The sequence below is a fragment of the Callorhinchus milii genome, unplaced genomic scaffold (genome assembly GCF_018977255.1).
Source record: "Callorhinchus milii isolate IMCB2004 unplaced genomic scaffold, IMCB_Cmil_1.0 Scaffold22, whole genome shotgun sequence".
Taxonomy (NCBI): Eukaryota; Metazoa; Chordata; class Chondrichthyes; order Chimaeriformes; family Callorhinchidae; genus Callorhinchus; species Callorhinchus milii.
In genome coordinates, this window is record NW_024704763.1 from 2502878 (window position 1) to 2526562 (window position 23685).

Below are 23685 nucleotides of genomic sequence, written 5' to 3' on the forward strand. Positions count from 1 at the left end.
CCAGCAATAGTGCAACAGCATAGACAAACCCATTACTGTAGGCGACGTCAATGCTTATTTTTTAGAACTAATTTGTAAGAAAGTTACTCGGTTGCCATTTCGTGAAAAGTAATAAAAATTACTTTCGCTCATGTGCAATATTGTATTTTGATTTTTTTCTGAAAAGATTTTATTTTGGTAAATGCTTGTGGTTGGCAAGGTGAAGCAATGGGGTGGGACTGGTGATTTGTACATTTTCTTTACAACTTGTGTTAATGTCCAGGTGGAGCATGGCCTACAGTCAGATTAAAAGTTCTTTGTTTCAATTTAATAATGCTGTTTAACCCCCAACTTCTGAGAAGATATTCTGAATATGAGGAAGATCTTAAGCCGTCGACAAGGTAAAGCTCAAAAATCTCTGTCAGCAGGTTCCAGATCCATAAACACTGCTTTACTTGAATAAAAACAAACAGTCCCCTTTTGTTTCCTTTTATTAGGATTGAAACATATTGAATATAATATTTTAAATCATAACTGAAAATTAAAAAAGAAGACAATCAGAGTACATGCATAAATACACAGGAGTAAAATTTACAATTACATTGAATACTGAGAAACACGACAAAGAAATCCAAATGAATTAGTGATGACATTGGTTAAAGCAGTGCCCTCGGTGTTTCACACACTTCATGAGCATGCTCAGCCCAAACAAGCAGCTATTGCTCTGAGCAAGAAGTTGTGATTCTCATATCAATGTATTTAAGACAATAAGATATGCATGGTATCGCATTCAATCGAGCCCTATTGCTTAACACCGTTTAAAAATAGCATTACTTTACATGATGACCTCATTTACAAAATGGTTTTACCATTTTACACTGCCCGTGTGTGTGTGTATACAATATAAAAATGCTTCACAGCTGACATTAATTTAACGTGTTGCATTTCATTTATATAAAGACAGTTTAACATAAGTTTTTAAGACAATGGTCACATTAATCAGCAAATTCTGAATTACAAAAACAGGAAACAGCAAGCGTTACACAGGTACAGTAAATATATGGAGACTCAGGGAATGGAGAGAGCCCTTTTCCATTGGAACGTCACGTCATATGTTTTGACAGCACTGCATCTTTGGTTTGTTCTCAGTGGTCGGAGGCACGTGAATCGGCACCACATTGTTGCTCGGAGACATGTCATTCTCACGCCGGTCTGACATTTGTTTCTGAGACACAATGCGATAGATTTCTAGAGGGGGAGAGAAAAAAACGTTACAACCCATTGTTACAGAACGCTTCATTTTGCTTCCAATTTTCCACTTGATTGGGTTTAAGTAGCTAATTTATTTAAATCTCCATTTGATTCAATGGAATGGCGTGAATTACATTGGACCTAAAATAGCCTTTTAATCTCAACTATTGGGAGGGAGGTACAGCAGCCTTAATATTTAAATATTGCAGCCATAACAATACAAGACAAGTACATTTTACAGATTGTTTTTAGAATGATTGTACACTCGTGGTAGATTGTGAGTCACTAATTGCACTTAACAGGCAATCCGTCTATCCACAATGCCAACAATTTACCTTTCCCCAAATTCATGTTAAAACTGATTTCCTTATTTCATACTTTCCATCAGGCTGTGCCTCAACACAGCCAATTCAGGCACAAGACAAAACTGAAAGACCAGAAATATCAACTCCTTCACAGTAACACCAAACAGAATAGGTTTCCATGATCACCCTGTTCATGCAATCAACAGAAGTAACACTGTCTCACGACTGCTGAAGGAGTAAGATTGAACGATTGTGTTTCTTGAATTCTAAATCCAGACTTCTGATAAGAGAAAAGCCACAGAAACATCCAAGTGCTTCTCAAAATCATGCCCTACTCCTCAATTCCCTCGGTCTTAAACCCTCTGAAGCTTTTATTGTTCATCTGGGATATTAAAGAAAAGCAGCGAGGAGGACATTTGCAGAAGGGTGAGCTATTTTCAGCAACTAGAATTGTATCTTGTACGGGTGACAACCAAAAATCAGATTCAAAAACAAAGCATTAACTTTACTGTTCCAACGGAGCACTGAAGAGAATGCCCCGTTTACAAACTTTCGCCAGTAGAACCCTGAGCAAAACATATGTGAATGCATTTTTCCCCTGTGTTCAGGAAGTCATTAAGAGTTACATGCTTGCCCAGCAAGGTCACAGTTTGATTCATTATTTGACAATGTCTTGGCTCTGAGCCCAGTTAAATTCTGCTGAGTAAAATCACGATGTTAAACTGAACTGAAAATCATTTCTTTTTTAAAAAAAATACATAGAAAGTAATCGTAAATCATTAGTAGTTTGAAACACCAATTATAAAAATAAAACATGCAGAACAATCCATTACTCTGCACCTTCTTCAACGTTTTATTGGGAAGGTTTCTATCTATTTTATCCCGTAGGATTACTCCACAGCTTACAAAGAATCTCCTTCTTGCCTCTAGAGCAGCAGTTCAGCTGGAAGGCAGGAGGTACAGAGTCACCCTGGGTAACAGCCAAGGGATTCTCCCCTCTTCAAAGACAAAGATCTGAACAGTCAACTTTTGACAGGCGATTGAGCAATGTGAACCAGAGGCCACGCACTGTGTTGTCATACGTCTATTGGGGAAATGGTACACTAAGGATGTAGCTACTTAAAATGCTGAAGAATATTGTCAAATTCTACCTCCCACAAGGTGATAATTTAATTACGGCACAAATTAGTCTGGGAGTAGTTTATATATTCTGGGTGTTGGGATGCAATGTGGCTGGCTCCCATTGAGGTCTACGCTCCTAACAACTGTTAAGCTTCTACTTCTCATTACTAATGCCAGACAGAGACAGGAGGCAATCTTGGATGAAGTCACCCAGCTAACTGCAGAGCAAAGAATTGTCTGTACAAATTATTTAATGTGATGCCTCCCAATACAGTAGACACAGTGCCATCAGGCAATCTCACTCTCACACTTCCTGTACCATTCAGTCACTGAACATCACTTCAGAGTAATAATAAAGGAAGGCTGAGTTGGTCTCAGAGTTTGCCAGCTCCACTGAGATATGCTTATCTAGCACCAACAGCAGTAGGAGCCACACTCCGTTGAGTCAGCTCGTACAAAGCTGTTATAGAACAATGCCGCTCAGTAAAGATCATGCCCCAGTTCTCTGCCCCCCCAGGAGAATGGTAATTGGATTACAGATACAATTTAAATCCACACATGGCTGCTGACAAGCAAATTCGTTTTTTTAAACAAACATACCAAAGCAAACAGATCTTGGCACAGTTAAAATCAGACTTGCTTGTAAAATGGTAATTGACAAATAAAGGATTTTGGTAAAAAAAATTACGAGTAGGAGGTTAAATCCAGGGTAACTGCACAGCATCATCCCATCTATTCAATCAGGATTAAGAATGCCATAGAATCAACCTGAGAATATAGCTCTGCAGATTAATATCAGCAATGATTACTTCAAGGTTCCGTCCTTGGTCTCCAGTAATTTGGATTAGCACATTTTTCACCACTGATAGGAATCTACCAAGGCTAAGAGACTGAAGACTCTTACATAATTAACATTGGCCGTCTCAACACAAATTCCAATGACTGTATTTTACAGTCAGCGATCGCACTCAGCGAGGCCATTCGGCTGATGTCATCCAGCAGGTTTCGTTTAGAAATTCTGAATGGAACATTCACCCGAGCGCTGTAAATAAAGAGGAAGCATTGCTGGCAAACTCTGTAGCCAAGGGACACATTGGCTCCTCAAGAAAGGAAGACAGAAAATAAGGAACGTGGATCACCCCTACACACTTATCAGCATGGCCTGAAAGCAAGTCACTTGCCTCTCAGCTGAGATAATGTGTAGAAGTACAGCAAAACAGATGTTCTATTAAATTTGCATAGATTCCATACATGAAAACCAAACCTAGTTTTAAATTCATACATAGCAACATCTCTAGATAAAACTCTGACTGCAAAAGTCATAAAGAGCATTTTTTTAAAAACTCAAATTAACCAGAATAGGTTATTGAACTTTGTTAAAAGTTTAACAGCTACAAACTCTGGACTATAAAAGATTACATACCTGTTAGGATGGTCTGGAAAGCCGTTTCTACATTTGTGGAATCTAAAGCTGAGGTTTCGATGAAGGACAACCCATTCTTTTCTGTCAACAAAACGATGATAGATGTTTAGCCATCAGACAAAACGATTGGTCAGTTGACAAACAAATGCTGATTAATAATTAGCCAATTTCTAAGGGAAGTCCAACTTCTAAGCGTGCCCAGAGAGGGTAGTCACAAACTCTCAGACAGCAGAACTGCCAAGGGCAGTAATCTTCCAGGATTCTCCCAGGGCTCTGAACTGGCCTGGATTTGGACTTACCCTTCCTTCTGTGTTGAATCACCCAACCGCTTAGCAGACAAGATTTAAGAGCAATCCACTTCTTATAAACATTGTCTTGAAAAATTGGGGCGCCTCAGAGTATTGAAAGTTTCCAAACAGGTTTAAGATATTCCAAAAGCTCACGGATGCTTTGGGCCATTGATAACATTTGTTTGAACATAGGAGCAATTTATTAACGAGATTATACACACAAACCTGCAAAGGCTTTCGCCTCATCTGTAGGCACAGCTCGGAGATGACGCAAGTCGCTCTTGTTCCCCACCAGCATGATGACAATGTTGCTGTCCGCATGGTCTCTCAGTTCCTTCAGCCACCTCTCCACATTTTCATAAGTGAGGTGCTTAGCAATATCGTATACCAGCAAGGCACCAACAGCCCCACGGTAATACCTAGTCACAATAGAACGAAGGTTTGAAACAGGATTTCACACAAACTGTCAAGTAATTTCTTTATTCTCCTCAACGGAGAAATTTAAAGATAACAACATACGCCGAAGTGATAGCTCGATAACGCTCCTGACCCGCAGTGTCCCAGATCTGTGCTTTAATGGTCTTTCCATCCACCTGGATGCTTCTTGTTGCAAATTCCACTCCGATAGTGCTCTTGCTTTCCAGGTTAAACTCGTTGCGTGTAAACCGTGACAACAGATTACTTTTTCCTACACCCGAATCACCAATAAGTACAACTGCAAGAGAAGGAAGTAAAAGGTTACACAAAACAGCATTTGTGTCGACAATGGCTAAAATGACCAGTGTACGATTAGGAAACTAGGGAAGTGACGATTTTAAAAAAAGACTGAAGATGGAAATTGAAGGCCAAACTGAGAGCAGAATTGTAAACCCCAACAAGAAAAGTCATCAGTGACTCAATAAACGAAGCATAACTTTAAATTTTAAAAGGTACAAGGAAATTAAACCGAGTGACCTTGGGAGCAAACAAGTCAGTTCATAAAATTATATGAAACAATGAACTGTATTGTCTGCTGTTTCTTTTGCCAAAAATCTACACGTGAAGAGTTTAACCAATCAACCCTCCCAAAAACCTGAACCAATTCCAGATCCAGGCAAACACCTGGAGCAAATGGGCTCCATTCCAGAACCCTGAAAGAAATAAACTATAAAATTAGTCTGTGTTCTTTTTTTAAAAAAACCTGGATGAATATATGGGCTAAACTGAGTCCAAAGGATTGATTGTGCAGCATTTGTATAAAGAAGCAAAACACAAAGTCAGGAATTCAAACCCACAGTAATAAACAAAGTCACTCAAGGGCATTTTGAGAGACCATCAATAATCATTAACGAGCCCTCAGGCTATAAAGAATAGGCAATACATCACACTCACAAATTCAGTAGTATTCTTTCAGGGAGTAACTAAATTAGTGGACAATACAGTGTTCTTGGGTTTTTTAGAAGGCATTTGATAACATCAGCTATAAAGCCTTTACAAAGACAAATGGAATGGCTACAGAAACCAGCTACAAAGGGAAAAAGGTCCAGCCTTGAGGGAGGTTCAAGGAAAGAGTGCGGGCTGCAGATTCATTTGTGAAGAACGAACATCTTGTAAGACAAATACGCCGACACCAAACAACAATGGACGCAATACGCTTTAGTTGTAGGTACAACAAAAGCAACTCCTTAAAACCATTCCCGAAGAAACAGATGCTTGTGCTGAAGCTTTAACGAGTCCATCGTCACAATGGGAGTTATAAAGGCATCCTTAGTTCATTAATTGGGAAATTTTACACGCAAACGTAGCCACAAAATGTCTTGCAGTACATTAGTGCACCTAGTTTACATGCCACAGCTGTTTACATTTCGCAGGCACTATCTTGTCTGAGTTTCACAAGATTTCCGGGTGCAGGTTACATCTACTTGCTAGATTGTGCAACATTTCTTCTTGTTTTATAGTACAGTGGGAGATTTGCTCCCAGTCCTCTACTAACAGTGGTGTGGACCTGTCTTCCAAAAGTGTGCGCAACAGTAGGCAATGCCTTCCCTATGGCAAACATTGGGGATATTATTTTGCGTCCTGCAGTGGCAACTGAAATCAAAGGTGCCCCCAACATTCTGTAGCAATATCTGTTCTTGCTGCACCAATCCACCCACTCCCCCCATCTCGGTCAAATAAGTTTCCCAATTATGAAATGCAAATTTTGAAGAACCAGAACTTCAAAAGGATCGTATTAGTAATTCACAAACTCCTGAAATCTTCCAGATAAAATAATCAGTTTGCATATTTTATGCGCTGAGGCATGCTGTGACTTCACCCCACGTACTCATGTTACAGGTCTCAGCTGTAGTTTCAGAGCTGGCAAGAGGAATTCATTAGGAAGAGAAATGGGTGCTTATTCACCTCCTGGTTACTGAAAAGTAATTGTCCCCCACTGGGTGGGATGAGACAGTGCAGCCCAGGCAGCGTTTACATATCACCCTGCACGCAGATCAAGAACTGGTTGAAACCTAGGAAATTTTGCCCAATTCTCAGCCCAAATGGTGTGAGCCACAAGACCTACATATCCTTTCAAAAGAGACAGTACGTACTGCATGTTGCTCTGCCCCAGTCCTCAGTTTAACAACAACAAGGATTTATAAAGCGCCCTCCACGCCGGACGGCGTCTCAGAGCGCTTCACAGTAACGGACCCGGGACCAAGCCAGGGGAGGGGGAGGAAGGAGACCAAAGGCGCGGTCGAAAAGAAAGGTCTTCAGCAGAGACCTGAAAATAGGAAGGGAGGGAGCGAGGCGAAGGGAGTGAGGAAGGGAGTTCCAGAGCCTGAAGCCACGGCCACCGAGGGTGGAGCGGGGGACGAGGAGGAGGCCAGACCCGGAGGAACGAAGACAACAGGTACTGTTTTGAGGAGAGAGGTAGGGGGGTGCAGAGGAGTGCAGGGACTTGAATACAAGGGTGAAGATCTTGAAGTCGATCCTCTCTGGAATAGGCAGCCAGTGCAGTCTGGCAAGGACTGGGGTGATCGGGGAGTGGAGTTTCGTGTGGGTGAGAATGCGGGCGGCAGAGTTTTGAATGATTTGGATTTTATGAATGGTAGTGGAGGGGAGGCTGGTGAGGAGGGCGCTAGAGTAGTCCAGCCGAGAGGTGACAAAGGCATGGACCAGGGTTTCAGCGGCTTTTGGGGCGAGATATTGGCGGAGACAGGCGATGTGTCAGAGGTAGAAGAAAGCGGTGCTGGTGAGGGACCGGATGTGGGGGAGGAAGGATAATTGGGGGTCGAGCCGAGGTCCCGTACGGGTTCGGAAAGTTTTAGGGGGAGGTCAGATAGGTGGAGGAGGTGAGAGCCATGAGATTTTAGACTTTGACAAGAGCCAGCTGAAGGAAATTTGTGCTCATCCAGCCCCTGAGATCTGACAAGCAGCTGACAGAACATCAGGGGACTGGGGATGCAAAGAGAGGTGGAAAAATAGAGTTGGGTGTCGTCTGCATACACGTGGAAGTGTACCACATGTCTGCGGATGACATCCCCAAGAGGGAGCATGTAGATCAGAAAGAGGAGGGGGCCAAGGATTGACCCTTGGGGTAGCCCGCAGGTAACCGGGTGGGTGCGGGAGGAGAAGCCGTTTGTACAGATGTACTGCTGGCAGTTTGTAAGGTAAGGCTCGAACCAGCTGAGTGCAGTCCCACTAAGGTGGATGACGGAGGAAAGGCGGTGGAGGAGGATGGCGTGATCGACTGTGTCGAATGCAGCGGAGAGGTCCAGGAGGACAAGGAGGCAAAGGGAGCCTTGGTCATAGATAGAGAGGGGTGTTACCCCAGTGTCGCTGCTCTGCCCCAGTCCTCAGTTTAAACGTCTGGGCAGCAGCAGGTTTGTGAACTTCTGTACGAATCCAACCAAGCTAACTGGAGGACATTATCAGGAGAATAATGTTAGTAGCTCTCAGCACAAAATGCATCTGAGATTTTGTCGATTGGTCAACTTCTGTTGAAGTGAAGCTTTACGCTGAATCAAAAGGCAACAGAGATTTTGACCAGTCAACGTTTCAATTGAACATCAACACATTCAACGTAATGCTATTGTGATAAATTTTGGGTTGTATCATATCAAATGAATCCTTCATGTAGAGTGAGGTCAACGTGTTCACACACCGTCCACCAAAGTAGAAGTCTGCGAAACTGAGGCAAAACATGACTTGCGGCAATTGACAGAACCAGATTGGCACACAACAACAAAATTACATTTATAGAATGCCTTTCATGTCGGGAGGTCGTCCCAAGGCACTGGATAGTCAGGGATCAGGTCCCGAGCATGGTGGGGTGGTGTAGGGGTGAGGGAAGGCAGAGAGGTGGGAGGGCAACCAAAGGCACGATCGAAGAGGAGGGTCTTGAGACTGGCCTTGAAGGAGGCAAGGGAGGAAGCGAGGCGAAGGGACCGTGGGATGGAGTTCCAGAGTGTGGGGGCAGAGAGGCTGAAAGCCCAGCCATCGATGGTAGGGCGGGTCGGGCGGGAGACATGGAGCAGGCCAGAGCCTGCTGAACGGAGGGAGCGGGCAGGTTGGTAGGGAGTCAGCAGCTCAGAGAGGTAGGAGGGGGCAAGGCCATGGATGGCCTTGAAAGTGAGGAAGAGGATCTTCAATTCGATCCTCTGAAGGATGGGGAGCCAGTGGAGTCGGGCGAGGGTGGGAGTGATAGGGTCATGGAGCCTGGTACGCGAGAGTACACGAGCTGCAGAGTTTTGGATGATCTGCAGCTTATAAAGGGAAGAGTTGGGAATGCTGATGAGGAGGGAGTTTCCATAATCAAGCCTTGATTATGACAGCTTTGACACCAGACACTTTTGAGATGTAATCAGGTTGGGATGTAAGGCTATCCTGCTGAAGAATGGGTTATTTGTCAGCTGTACAGGAAGAAGCAGTGGACAAAAAAAAAATAGGCTGCAACAATCTAATCTCTCAGCAGTTCCTGTAATGCATGACCTCATTGTTATAGCTCGCTTCTGTGTGAATGGCAGAACTCTTTTACTCTGCAGAGGATGGAAATGGAGCCAACTTGCACATTCACAGTGTGGCTGCACACACCAACTTCTACCCTCCTGTGCTTGATACCCTTGTGTCAATGATCGCAGGAATTCAAAATCGAACACTGATTCCAGTAGACAAGGACGGTCACAATGGGAGTGCAGATGGCCCTACAACGCACACATATACACACACACACACACTGTATTCAATGGCCTAACTTTCACTCTTTAAACTGCAGACTACAGTCAGAAGTGATTGCAGTCAATTCAAGTGGAGGTCAGACATGATTACAGTTAATTCTTGTTAGATTGGCAAGCCAACATTTATGTGCAACAAACTACTTAATTGCCGTGTTCCTGTTCCAGAATTTTTTTGCACATTTGCCTGCACAGACTACAAAGTGCTGCTCAGAATTGATTTACAAACATTCAGGATGTCTTGCTTTTTTTTAAGTGAAACAAAATTCTTATAAAAGCATCATTTTGCCAATTCTTGAATAATTGTAAATAGAGTCATTGATTGACGAAAGCATCACAGATATAAAAGCAGCCAGACATGGAGGGGAAGGACCAAAGGGAACTTCAATAAAGCAGCCAGAAGTAAGAAGGGGAATTCTGTGGGGAATTCTATGCAACTGCATCTGTTCAGCTCAAAGCATTTTTTGTTTCTTTGGTAATAATACACCTCAATGATTTACATAAATGTTTGAGATGTGAATTGCACACAGCTCCGCAAGTAGAACATTTCAATTTCTTTTAAATGACAAAAGCAATTTTACTGTACTGGCTTCAGAATTATCCTTCCGAGTATTTTACATATCTGTCAATAGGTACTAGACTGGTCAAAATGCAAATTACTGCAGATGCTGAAGATCTGAAACAAAAACAAAAGTCGCTGGGAACTCAGCAGGTCAGGCAGCATCTAAGGAAAGTGAGTCCATGACCCTCCGTCAAAACTGGGGCATGTTGGGAGGGAGAGGCTTTTAAGGGCTAACAGAGAGGGGGGGAGGCAGGGCAAGGAAGACAAAGGAGACAATGGGGTAGAGGACAGGGGATGATGGATTAAAGAGGTGTTAATGATGCAAAACAAAGGGGGATTGCAAAATAACAGGGAAATAGAGGTGTTAAAAATGTAAAAACAAAGTAGAGGGGGAATGCAACAAAATAGGCAGACCAAAGACAGAAAAAGTGTGCCTGAGACCTAGATGATGTGGTAAGTCACAGAAAAGGGGGAAGATGAGCTGTTACGGAAAACAGCCAGTGCGACAAAGATTAACCAGTCTCTTCCTAGTTTGCCGCATCAAAGCACTCAGCCACATCTGAAGAAAACTGTGGACTTCACTGAAATAGCAAGAGCATAAATAGGATTTATCTGCAGTACATTCTTAACATAACAAAATGAGATCCCACTCTCTGATGTGTCATCTATGATTACTCAACTATGAACCAAATCACCCCTTCGGAAACTTGAGAATATTCTATTGATTTGTAAGGAAGGCCCAATTAAAATCTGCCTTTGAGTTTGCTGGTTCAGTGAATTTGTGGATTCAGTTAGATAATTACTACATTTCAGTACTGTGCAAATTAGCACTTCATCAATTGACCATTAAAATTACATATGGCAGCCAAAGTTTCTGGCTAAATATTTTTTAACTACTTTTTCTTCCTACTGATTAAGTTTGAAGAGTCCTGCAGGCAAGAGGCAATAACTACAGCATAGTCTGTCTGAGGATTATAGCCAATTACACATTTGAGAGCAATGCCCTTACTAGTTTCACATTGGTATCAATGAGTCTCCCTGCTACCTATGAGGAGCAAGCAAGTAATTCCAACAAAAATAAAAGCTGGTATTGTGCAACTAAATATTGTCAGCACATGTGGCTAATGAAGCAAAGGTCTTGTTTGGAGCAGAGCAAATCAGAATCAACCTTGTCTTCACTTACGATTCCTTGAAAGTAAGACTTGATTTCTGATGTTTAAAACACGAATCTGTGCTAATTTAAATAAAATGTGAACATTGATCGTCTAATGGGAGTTTCCCTATTTGCTTACTAAAAAGACATTTCCTTTGAAAGAATTGAGGGTGCAGTTCTGAAACCAGATATCCAAAAAACCTTGGTTATTTTTCTACCTGAGACATCTGAAACATCAATTAAATTGCAACCTTTAACGCTCCCAGGTTATTTGCTATTATCTACATAACCACCTAAACTCACCGATACATTTTATGTGGACGTTTCTTAAGTTTTAATGCCAGTAGCAGTGCGGCAGTAACTGTCAGCACGCTCCATGCTGCTGGTGCTTGAGGACATCTATTAGCAAGTGCAACATCAGCAGTTTAAAAACTCATTAAATAGACCAAATTTAAACGTTTAGATAGTTCAAAGAAAAACGTAACAGCTCGACCGAGCAGTTTAACAGGCTGTCCAAACTCTGGCCTGGGGACCCAAGCTTTCAGCGTGCATACAGTTCATTTTTTTGCAAATCTTGCATTTACACTGGGCAGCAGCTTGACTCACAAGTCCTCTGCAAGCGCTTCTTAATCTTCTCAATCTTATACCATTATGAAGCAATATCCTTCCATCAGAAACTAGTCCCAACCACTCACTCACACCTGGGCTCGGTTCGATCTTAAAAACATAAAATAAATTGGGATAAAAGGAATACGTTTATATCTTCATGTTAATACACACAACCTGTTACACTACAATATCTCTGTAAAGCCTGGTCCAGATCACTCAGTTTTTGGTGTTACACTTTCCCTTCCTCACCTCCCAACCAGTTATTCATCGCTACAACATTAAACACATGCTGCAAAGAGGTAGAAGTAAAGGATGGGAATTCCACCACCAGTTCAGACTTTACAAACTCCAAATTTAACACGACTCCTCTTCTCGCTACATAACTAACTATTCAAAGAACAAAGTTCGGCCCCAACATTGAACAGGAATAAGCAGAATAAAGCAAGTTAACACACCAGTTCAATCATTTAACAAACAACGTCAACATTAGCATATTTCTTTCTCAGTCTTCAAAGGCATAGCAACCATCTCAGTCTTCTATCTATATGTTCACCCCAGTCATCGCATTGGAGGTACACAAGTGAAACTCAATAAATCTTCAGTCTCACCTGCCACTAAACCACACCTCATGCTCTACTGTGTTCACCAATCACCCCAATATTATTTGCTTCATTACTCATCTTGCATTGCATGAGTGCAACTACTCCCAAACTCCACCCAAAACCAACTCTCGAATCAATGACTCAGTCACCTGTGTGATTTAGTTACAAAGAACATTAAGCTTCACTTACCAAACACTGACCAATACTATCCTACAGACACTCACCAGATTCATGTATTTTGTCGGTGAATAGCAATGTAAACAAATTATAAAACAAAAATGATCTTAAAACAGATAACGGTCAATTTTTAAGAGTTTCAAAATCAGAACAAGGTATGATATCAGCAGATACGAATGGAGATGCTGTTTACAATGATCAGAACAAACAAGTATAAATGGATCCAAGGAAAAATGTTTAATTATTTTGATAAATCCCATTTATAATTCCTGAAACTGGAAGAGTGTGATTTTAAAATCTCTTTTTGCCCTAAGCTCTGTTCACATCCCCAATCTTTCATTACTCATGCATGAATCTATTAATTACTTTTTTACCCTTTAGCCATAGCTTTGAAATGGTGTTCCCCCAAGAGCGTTTTTTTTCCTATACATGTACAAGGTCCAAAGTACCTTTCACACTCCTCATCCCAATTTTTAACAAAGCATGAACAGATGAATTGCTGGGTCTAGGCTGAATTCTGGCAGGAGATGTAATGAGAATGGCCTGAAGTGACAAACCCAAAGATATTCTCTGCTGCCCTCCCACTAGACATCAGAAACGCACTTCACAAAGCAGATACAAATCTATGAGCTGAGTTTCTCCTTGGGCGTATTCTGTTAGCCTCCCATCAGCAATTGATGACTTAATAATTACCAGTAATATTAATTGTACCTACCACCTGGCATACCAATTGTAAAGATATGGCACAATCCTCCATCAGATATTTAGCACAAAATAACCCATTTTAAGAGGCAGCTACACCTAACATTCTCCATTATATTTCCCGGCGCCCTCCTCCCCCTTTTGAACTCAATCATCTAGTAAGTACGCAACAGCTGACAATTATCAGTTCATTATCCTATTATGCTTTCATAACTTCTTTTTAATTACACTTCTGGTCTTCATTCTTTTACATTAATTTTGTACATCTTGCCCAGGTCCCTATTCTTTAATTAAAATTTTCCATTTCCTTGATGTTTATCATTGTACTATAAACACATTAAATTGTTTGAGGTTCCGGTTTAAATATAGTAGTTTTATATGCTAATTTACATCAGGCATAACTTCAACTGAGTGACTATTGCAAATAGAATCTGTCAGATGCCTCAGCTAAGCAACAGCGAAAGCGTTCAAATGTTAGTTTTTTTTAAAAGTGGCTTCACAATGTCAGCACAGTTCTGCGTGACAGAATTTGAATGACTAGTTCAATTGTGTGTAGTGCTGTACTATGAGCCACAATAGCTGGCTTGATGACAAGATGATGAATAGAGAATTAAATTTTCTGTTGATTCAGATGTTTGTTCAAACCTAATGTTGGGCCAGAAAAACAATATTACATCTACATGTCATTCACTTCCTCAACACCATCTGGTTAAATACAGATGCTCAGGCATTTGGGAGTTAGAAACAAGAGGTGGATTATAGGTAGCTGGTGTTTTGGGAACTACACCCCAGACATTTGTGATTCCCCACAGAAGGTCTTAATTTCAGCCATAACGAAGAAGCGACATTTCGTAGCGATCTTGTACTTCAATCCCAATGGAAAAAGGATGGTATACAATGCACTATCCAAACTGGGCAGCATTACCATGAAATTTGGTAACGTGCCTCACATGGTAGGGTGTGTGGTTATCATTGTATTGCTAAAGATGTAATTACCGGTAAATGTATTCAATTATAGACGACTTCCTTCTATTTAAATTGTCGCAAGAACATCCTGCAGGCATCAGAGGTGCTTTTCAAACATACCAGGGCATTTTACGTAGATGAGTCATTGATTACTGAAAATGGATAAACCCATCCACAAGTCTCAACAATTTAATTGCATCAATCAACAAAAAAATGGGTACAAATATTCAGCAAGACAATTTCAGCATACACTTTCTGTCAGTCATTTCAGTAACACTTCTTATGCAAGATGCACATCATGCCCCAGCGCAACACAGGTCCGCACCCATATTACAACCATCTGATATCAGATAAGCCAAAAGAGGCAAAGGCCAGGCATCTTTACTTCCCGCCTCCGCTTCCCCCTATTAAAAGGAGGAGAGGAAATGCACCCTTGGGGTTTCCTTACACTTTTGAATAAGATAACCGGACATCAGGATTGGTTGAGGCCTGAGAGCAAAATTCAATCGATACTAAAATCCCTACATTTAATACAGGACAGAGGAAACCAAAAGATAGAAACAAAGGAGTGAAAATAACACTCGGAAGCAAACGCGTGTTACTCTTAATAAAACAGGGAGTGGGAGTGGGGGGTGGGGAGTGGAGGGGGGGTGGGGGGGGAACCGAAGGTGACAAGAACCTTGTTCACGTCCCTGAAGAACCTGCATTTCCTACATCTGCATTTAGCAGAATAACAAGGAACTGTCCTGTCCTGTCCTGCCGTCCATTTTCTTAAAACACGTCCCTTCGCTGGTTTTACAGCCAACGCATTTCTTTGTGTGTATGTATGTGTGTGTGTGTGTATGTGTGTGTGTGTATATGTGCAAAAAATTCCGAGCGTGGACACGGGGGGGGGGGGGGGGGTGGGGGTGGGCATCGAAGCCGCGCTATAAACGAACACCTCAGCAGAAGCTCGTGGAACAAAAGAATCCCGAAAGGACAAAAGAAGACTGTGACAGCGAAAGGCCAACACCGGGGAGGGAAGGGGAGGGGACCGGCCGCGGGGAGAAAGCGGCTGCTCCTCACAGCAACCGGAGAGGGCGGCGGCAGTTGTAGCCGCCGCTCGGGAGCTTTGTTGAGGGCGCAACGGCCCCGGGGGGAGGGGATAGGGGTGTGTGTGTGTGTGTGTTGGGGGTGGTTCGAGGCTGGAGCCGGGGCCCCGGGCTCGGTTGAGTGAGTGAGTGAGTGAGGGAGTGTTGACAGGGAAGGAACTAAATGCGAGGCGGACACAAGCCCAGGTACCGGCCCAGGCCGACCCGACCCGACCTTACCTTTAAAGAGGTAATCGTACTCGTCATCCCGCGTCCCCATCTTGTCCGTGAAATAATAAATATTTTTTTTAAAAAAGGGGGTGGGGGGGGAGACTGGGTTTTTGGTTTAAAAAAAAGAGGACAGAAAAAAAAAGCAGCGGAGACTCCCGAGAGCAGACACTCCCCACTCCCAGCCGCTGGACAGGCACCGCCGCCGTTTGTCGTCACTTCCGCTTCCGGAGACCGGACCGGGTCAAAGGTCACATTTGCCGTCTCTTCCTCTTCCTCCTTCTCTCTCCCCCACCCCCTCCCTCCTCCTCCCGCCCGCAATCTCTATTCTATTCGCGCTTCTCAGGCTGTCGTGGCGGCTCTACCGTTCACGCGGCGGTTTCAAGAAGAAACAGCCGCTCCTGCGGTGACAAAAGAGCTGCAGTGGATAAGTATTTTTTTTGGGGGGGGAAAAAAACGGAGAAATCTCCGGGGAAAGGACATCCGCCCATCCGTCCGCCTCCCGCCCCCCCCCCCCACCGGCCGCCGCCGTCGCCGCCGTCGTTCACCCGCGGACGCAAAGGGGCGAGCGGCGTGCGTGTACGTGTCAATCACCGCGACGTGGTGCAGCGTAGGGCACGCCACCCACCCACACTCCCGTCCCTCCCTCCCTCCCCGGCGACCATGGCAACCGCCGTCAATCGTGGTGACGTCATCCCAGGGCTCTCGGGTGGCGGTGGAGCGCGAGCTCCTCGCTGTGTCGTCGCAGGGGATGACGTGGTTCGGGGAGAGGAGAGGAGGAGAGGAGAGGAGGAGTGGGGGCGCGGGGGCTCCGTATAAAATAAAGAGCAACACATAATCGTCCGGGGATCGCGAAGGAACCGAGTCCCTGTCCGTCCCCGTCCCCCCACCCGGAGGATCCGGCCCGGGGGCCGCCAATCCCTCTGCCGGGAGCCGGTGCGGCGGTCGACTTGACGTTAGATAGACTGGCGGGGGCGCCGTCTTCCCAGCGGGTTCCATGGTGTAATGGTTAGCACTCTGGACTCTGAATCCAGCGATCCGAGTTCAAATCTCGGTGGAACCTTTTATTATTATTATGTCTTTCTGCGTTTTTAGTATTAATAACAGTCATAATAACAACGATCCCCTTTGCATTTGATTTTTTTTAACAAAAAAAGCGCTTTGCGCATCTTCTCGACGTCCCCAAAGCGCTTCGCGGAATATGCTGTAAAGTGAATTGACTGTGTATTTTGTGTGAGGGGTGGATTTTATCAAAAAATATATTCGAAAGTATTCCCTAAATTTACTGAATTACTTATGACGCTTTACGAATGACGGTGCGCGATGCGATTTTGCGCTTCGCAGCTCAAATCCTCGTGGATTTTTACAAAGGTTGTCCGGGCTCATTTTTAAAGCGCGCGTTTCTACCTCTGCCCCTCGCGCCGTTTAGTATTTATTTATTATTTGGTTATTTTCGACGTCCCTTCTGACGTGGGAGGCGCTGTATCAATGTGGTTTGTTGTTAAAAATCAGCAGTCGGTCACAAAGCTTATAAATTGCAAATGTCTGGCTTTACACGGCCAATGGTAAACGGGCCCTATAGTCCGCATTTCCCTTTTTTCACACGTTGCTCTGCACGGTAAATGCAATGAGTTGTTTGCTGTCCTGAGAACGCGGAAATTTGGCTTTCAAAGATTAACTTAAAAATCGACGGTAATAACTGACACCTTATTTTCAGGCCACAAGATGGCACCATGTCTTCTTGATATGTTGCCATCAAGTCAGAATGAGCTCTACCCCTGGGTTGACTTGCCCCTGTGTGGCCACACCACATTGTCAGATGGTCCCCAAATCCTCCAGTCATCTTCTCAAACTGGTACCTGTGCAATTCTTTCTTGAAGGAATAAAAACTACAAAGTACATAAAAGTCCACTCCACCGTGAACTTTTAAGGGTGAATCAAGTGAAACTCGAGATTCGGAGGCTCACATATTGACAGTAAGTTAGTAATCAAAGACCTGACAGCCATGGGAAATGGAAATTTTACATCGGCCTCTGGGGTGAAGAAGAAATCTGGAAGGGTTTAATCAGAATGTTAATACACTGTTTTAAAAAACATGATCTCAAACGTGAGTTTTCCAATGACCTCTGTTAACTGGGCTGAGATCAAAGGCCACAGCCATAAGTACACCAGCTGTGATACTGATGTAATTCTGAACAGCAAACAAAAGTTTAAAAAAAACTTAATAATAATAATCCTTGCCTTGGTAGAGCACCTTATCACAGCGTCACGACATCTCAAATATTCTTTAATATAATATGCTTTAGACTGTAATAATAATATACTATATTGTGGAGTGTAACTATTTGTCAGAGGTTGGCTTCTGAGCTCATACATTTTTTGTTCAAAATGAATTTATTAACCTCTATTCTGCTGGCATGGAAGCAGGAAGTGGTTGGATGTGACACTATGCCTCGCGGTTCCTACAAGGGGTGTTCCCTTCCCATCCCACAAAATACATTCTCAATCCAATTTACAGCAAATTCTGTGAAGCGCTTTGAGATGTTCCAATTATATGATAAGGTGCTATATCAAATGCAAGGATTATTGCCAATGTTATTATCTCAACTGTACCTAAAGAACATTAGAAAGCATGGAACAAGAAGATTATTCTGGCCAACAAGCCTTCATCCATAGACTATGTAAAACCATCCGAAATGTGGACTTCACCCTACATACTCTATCTCCTGGGGAACGTTCTGCATCAATAGTCAATACTATTGACTTCAGCCCACCCCATATAATCAACCAACAGATTTCCTCCAGAGCATTCATCTACAAATATACAGGCAAGTCACTTTACAGTATATTCTGTGAAGCACTTTGAGACGTCCAGCAGATGTGAAAAGCACTATGCCAAATGCAAGGATTATTATTATCTATATTATCCACCTGCACACCAGAGGCAGAGGTTAAACAGAGGCAGATGGTGCAGGAAGAAAGTCAGGAGGAAAAGTGGAGAAAATTAATTATAATAATAATAATAATTCTTGCATTTAATGTAGCACCTTATCACGTTCATTGAGACGTTTGAAAGCGCTTCACAGGATACACTGTAAACTGGAGCGACTGTAGTTTGTATTTTATTAAAAAATACAGGAATTTATAAAAAGTCAATCTGAATGATTTTTGGGGGTGGGGCGGGCGGGTGGGGCGCGAGAGAAAGGAGGAGGGGGAGAGTTGTAATGCAAAGCACCCAAGGCAGGGACATGCCGATGGTGCGGTACGTTGCGAGGTAGGCGTTAGGACCCCGGGGAGGAGTGGGACGCGGTGGCTCTGGTGCCCGCGCATGCGCCCTGCTCCCATCACAACCAAGATGGCGGTGGGCGGGGAGCGGGGGTTGCTCCGCCCGCGCGTCGCTCGGCAAAAGCTGTCAAGCCCCGAAACGTGAATGGTAAAGCCCTTTCGCTCGGGCTCGGCCCCAGTCGCGTCAAGGAGAAGCCGAGCGCCGGGGCCGTGAGTCTTTCTGGTGCTTTTAATGTCTCGAGGAGGAGGCTTTTCTTTGGGGTGAGGGGGGGGGAAGGGGTAAAAAAAAAACTCCCGTTCGATTTTTTTTGAAAAGAAACGGTTGGGCGGCTCGCGCGCCCGGGCGCGCATGCGCACCCGGCCCGAGCCCCAACCGCCCGCCCAGCGGGTCTGTCAGCTGCACACACACACACACACACGAGAGGCCGAGCATGCGCAGAGCGCTCCGGAGGACACACCGGTCCGGCCGCTGACATGTGGAAGGTGTCAACGTGTCCCGTCCCCACCCCCCACCCCACCCCTGCGGCTCAGCGCAAACTCCGCGGCTGTGAACGTGTCCGAGTAGCTCGTGCTTGTTGACCCTGCGCCAGCCAACCCGGTCTCCGATCGCAAGGCCGGCGGCCCCGTCCGTTCGTGTACCGTTCGGAGAAGTCTCGGCGAGGCTGTCACCGCCGTCACGTCGCATCACGGGCTTTGCTTCGTCGCCCTTTTCGGAAGGTAAAGGCGACGGTGAGGCGGTCAACCTTCAGACACGCCGCAGCGGGCGATTTATTTTACGGGCACATTTTATTCTTGTTATTCTAAGCTGCCCCGAAACCGTGTTAGCGGCGGGGGGGCGGGGGGGTTGGTTGGCGGGGAGCGCGGGGTTGACTGGTTTATTTCGTTCGCTGAACGCGCGGCCAACCGGGAATGCTCCTCCGGTCTTGGGGAAACTCCCGTGGCTGAGGGATTCGTGAGTCGAATCGGATGCAGCGTTGGGATTCTTACCACAGGTGGTCGGTCTCCGGTTCTGTCTCAAGTCTTCCCCATATTAAAGTCTGCTGCTGTGTTTCTAATGTAAATGTTGTTACTTTTTTTTAAAAAAAATGCCTCCTATTTAAATTCGAAAAACGTGACAAAACCCCGAGAGCGAACTTGTCAACGTTTAAGACGAGGCGTTTGCTTTGCAAATGCAGACATAACTCTGAACGTCTGTGGTGATCGTTCGCGTTATTTCACAGCAGATTATTCCTTTTTTTTAATTTTTCTTTGGAGATAAGGCATATGCATTTCAGATTGAATTCTTATTACATATGGTTGTGGGGTGGCGGGAGTAACTGGCCACAGTGAACCGTCATTTCTGGGTTTATATGTTACTAAGGACTTTCTGTGATCCTCCTTGAGGTTTCCAGTGACTCTAGATCTGTCAGCATGTATTCAGCATTGCTTGTGCAACCATGCTGTGAAAAGCTCTCGTTTATTTTTTTAGCGAAATTAATTGAAACAACATGGGCTGAAATAGCAATAGCGAAATTTGTATTTGATTAGAGACTCTCGCCATACAAAGTATGCCAGAAGCGTGAATGTTACCACTTGGTATTTGGTTTGTCCCCTCTGTTCTGATCTGTCAGATTATAATGTAAAATGGTATTGTTCAAATCTCCCTTTCCTTCCCCTGTTTGGAGTTCCCCGTTGTCTTTGTGAGATGCTTGGTGGCGTTTGTGGAAAAATGCAAGCCGCTCTTGTGTTGTCTTTATTTTTGTGTGTCTGAGAGGGAGCTCAGTTTGTGTAGTGACCTCCTCGGAATACCCCCAATTGACGAACAGCTTTTTTTGCTACTAGGGGAATTCATATTTCGTATATCTCCACAATGTGATTATTTTGTAAGTCACTGTGCTTTGATTACAATTTTGACTTTACACCATGCAACATAACTTGTACTGTCAGGTGCAGTGGCTGACTGATTTGGGGAAGGATAAACAAAAATAATAATAATCATTAATCCTTAAGTTTAGTAGCGCCTTTCACTTTGGGAGAATGTCCCAAAGAACTTCGCAGGATATACTATAAAGTGCAGTGATTGTGTGTTTGGTAAGAGAATATAGTTCTGTATAAAGAAAGTGGAAATTGTCTTTCAATTTATCTTATCAATTTTTAAATTTTCATTTTCCCATGTATTTCAGTTGATTTCAACATTTTCAAAACTATATTTATAACAACTGAACAATGTTGACAAATAAGGAAATCCTAGCTAGAGAAGTCCATTAGTGCTGGGAATTAATTAATTTGAGGGAAGGAGACCGGACATACAATTTGTTTGTCACATTTTACCTTAAAATAGAATAGACTGCTGACATGCCCTGGTCTGGGTTGCCATTATAAAGCACAGCTGAGATAGCAGAAAGCAGCCAGCACCTGTGGAACAGTATCAGAATCCCACTTTCAAAAGAGCAATGAAGAAATCTGTGGACAAAACACAAAATACTGGAGATCTGAAAACAAAAACAGAAGTCGCTGGGAACACTCAGCAGGTCAGGCAGCATCTATGGAGAAAGGAACGTGAGTCAACGTTTCGGGTCCACGACCCTTAGTCACAGTTACTGAGGGAAGAGACGTGGCTGTGAAAACGGGTTTTAGTGAGTTTTGATGAAGGGTCATGGACCCAAAACGTTGACTTACTTTCCTTTCTCCATAGATGCTGCCTGACCTGCTGAGTGTTCCCAGCAACTTCTGTTTTTATTAAAAGAAATCTGTAGATGTGGGTGGTGGTGTTGATGGTGGGGGCGGGTGGGGGGTTGTTGGGTGGACAGTTGAGAACACTCAGTTTTTCGAACAACCTGTTTCAAAACCGTGCCATGTTGACACGACTTCATGTTTCACACTAATAGCAAATGCTTGTAAATCTATTTATATCTCTTTTTTAATAACAGCTAAGGTAATTAAATACTTTAATACTGTAGTAATTGATTTGATTGACAATCATTGCTTAACAAGGACAATCTTTGCTTTAAGGACAAGGTACAATTTCAGCACTGCATCATATTTTTGTCTTTGTTTTTCTTGTTTCCCTGTTCCATGTGCTTTTCCCTGTATGAGATCAGAAAATGAGTAGTGATCAGTTCATAGAATATTACAGCACAGAATGGGGCCACTAAGTCTGCGCTGATGTTTTGTCATTTGGGCCACTGACTCCTGTTATTTGCCTCTAGGTTCTGGTGCCACGATTAGCGTGATCCTGGAGTAAAGGTCAATAATATGAATGTACAAATACTTCATTGGTGAAATTTGCCCTGTGCTGCAACAACCTGAACCAGTGCCAATTTGCTTAAAACTAACTCCCCTGTAGAGTGTGTGTCTGGCATTGTAAATACTGTAGATTAGTGTTTCTGTTCCTGTACACTAATTCAGAGCAATACTTTTTTGTGTATATTACAAAAGAGTACATAAAACCACACAAAAAGTTCTATATAGCTTTATGGTTGAATCTCTACTTTGGGAAAGCTCACAAAATCATTTCTAAACCTATTATGAGCTCACATATGGTGTAACATAAAATTAAATCTAGCCTCAAATAGGTTATTTTATTTTGAGGGACCCGCGAGAGTCATTTCACACTTTCAATACTTTCAACACATTTAGCAAAATGTTAATAACAAAATAAGTTGGCACCTTTGCTGCCAAGAAAAAAATATTTTGCCAGTACTTTAGACTTTTCACTGTGTCCATGCAGAGTAAGGTACATAAATAACATCCTTTCTCAATGTGCAATTCTGGGATCTTGCCTCACTCTGTTTTTCATGTCAGGGTAGGTATTTATGGTACTTTTAAAACTAGTTAGGAATTCCTAAGCAACTAACCATAGCCTCACTTATTTTCTCTCTCATTTCCCTGAGGATTGTTGGGTGTCTCCCATCTGGTTTAGATGCTTTGTAGATTTTTTTTTGTGTTTCTTCATAACGCATGCTCTATATATGTCCTGTGCCAAACTGACTTTTTTGGAATTTGTCCATAGCTTTCATTAGTGAAGAATGTATTTAACACAACAGCCATTTCCTGATCTTCCATAAAATTTCCACTTATCTCTGAAAGGATTTATCTGTTCTTTAACTCTTCATCAACCTTTATATAGCTGAAACTATTACGGATTTCTCTTCTCCTTTTCTGTTGTACTCCAAAACACAGTCCGGCGTGAAAGGTGCTATATAAATGCAAGTTGCTGCTGTTGTTGTACTCTTAGTCTTCTGCTTAGGTGTGGAAGTGAAGTGTGTATTGATGGTCATTGATATTAATCCCCTCCTTCCCTCCCTCTGATCAGTTCCATCCTCTGATTGCCTGTTTAAGGTTAGTAAACTGTATTATTGGAAAGATGATGTGTCCTACCATCTAATGATATGCCATGTGTTTTTCCTTTTAGAGGCAGTGATTTTATTTTACATTATATTCATAAATTAGTGAATATATTTTAAATTAAGAATTCACATTGAGAATTGGGCTATCGTGAAAATGGAGCACTGATTAGAATAAGATAGGAACCAGGGAATACAATCATTACCCAATTGGAGCAAAAACTTGATCAGAAGTCCCCAGTGTCTTGTCAGTTCCTGAGACAGCATGATATTCTGGGCCTTATCTCTCCAATGTCATCAAGATTTCTTTTGTTTCAGATTGTATTGTTGAAGTGATTAACTGATTTGTGCACATGAGTCTTTCTGAGAGACTCAAAACTTGTACCAATACCTTATTCTTAATGTAGATTACTTAAAGGATCATCTGTTTGCATATGGAAT

General features: G+C 43.1%; 1 protein-coding gene and 1 non-coding gene across 2 annotated transcripts; one reads left to right on the forward strand and one right to left on the reverse strand.

Moving 5' to 3' along the window:
- Positions 1-452: 452 nt before the first annotated feature.
- On the reverse strand, positions 453-15947 carry rab11a (RAB11a, member RAS oncogene family). The gene is made up of 5 exons (XM_042342967.1): positions 15647-15947; positions 4890-5085; positions 4596-4789; positions 4081-4161; positions 453-1227 (listed from the first exon to the last, which is right to left on the reverse strand). Exons 1-5 carry the CDS (start codon positions 15684-15686, stop codon positions 1088-1090), a joined length of 651 nt encoding a protein of 216 aa, XP_042198901.1. The 5' UTR covers positions 15687-15947; the 3' UTR covers positions 453-1087.
- Positions 15948-16625: 678 nt separating this feature from the next.
- trnaq-cug lies at positions 16626-16697 on the forward strand. Its single transcript has one exon. It is a non-coding gene; the product is annotated as a tRNA-Gln (tRNA).
- The last annotated feature ends 6988 nt before the right edge of the window (positions 16698-23685 follow it).

Excerpts from the sequence above, each read along its gene's own strand:
- rab11a (XM_042342967.1), bottom strand. The coding sequence starts at position 15,686 with ATGGGGACGCGGGATGACGAGTACGATTACCTCTTTAAAG. Across the intron at positions 5,086-15,646 it reads GTACGATTACCTCTTTAAAG|TTGTACTTATTGGTGATTCG; the intron begins GTAAGGTCGGGT and ends CTTCTCTTGCAG. Across the intron at positions 4,790-4,889 it reads TATCGAGCTATCACTTCGGC|GTATTACCGTGGGGCTGTTG; the intron begins GTATGTTGTTAT and ends TATTGTGACTAG.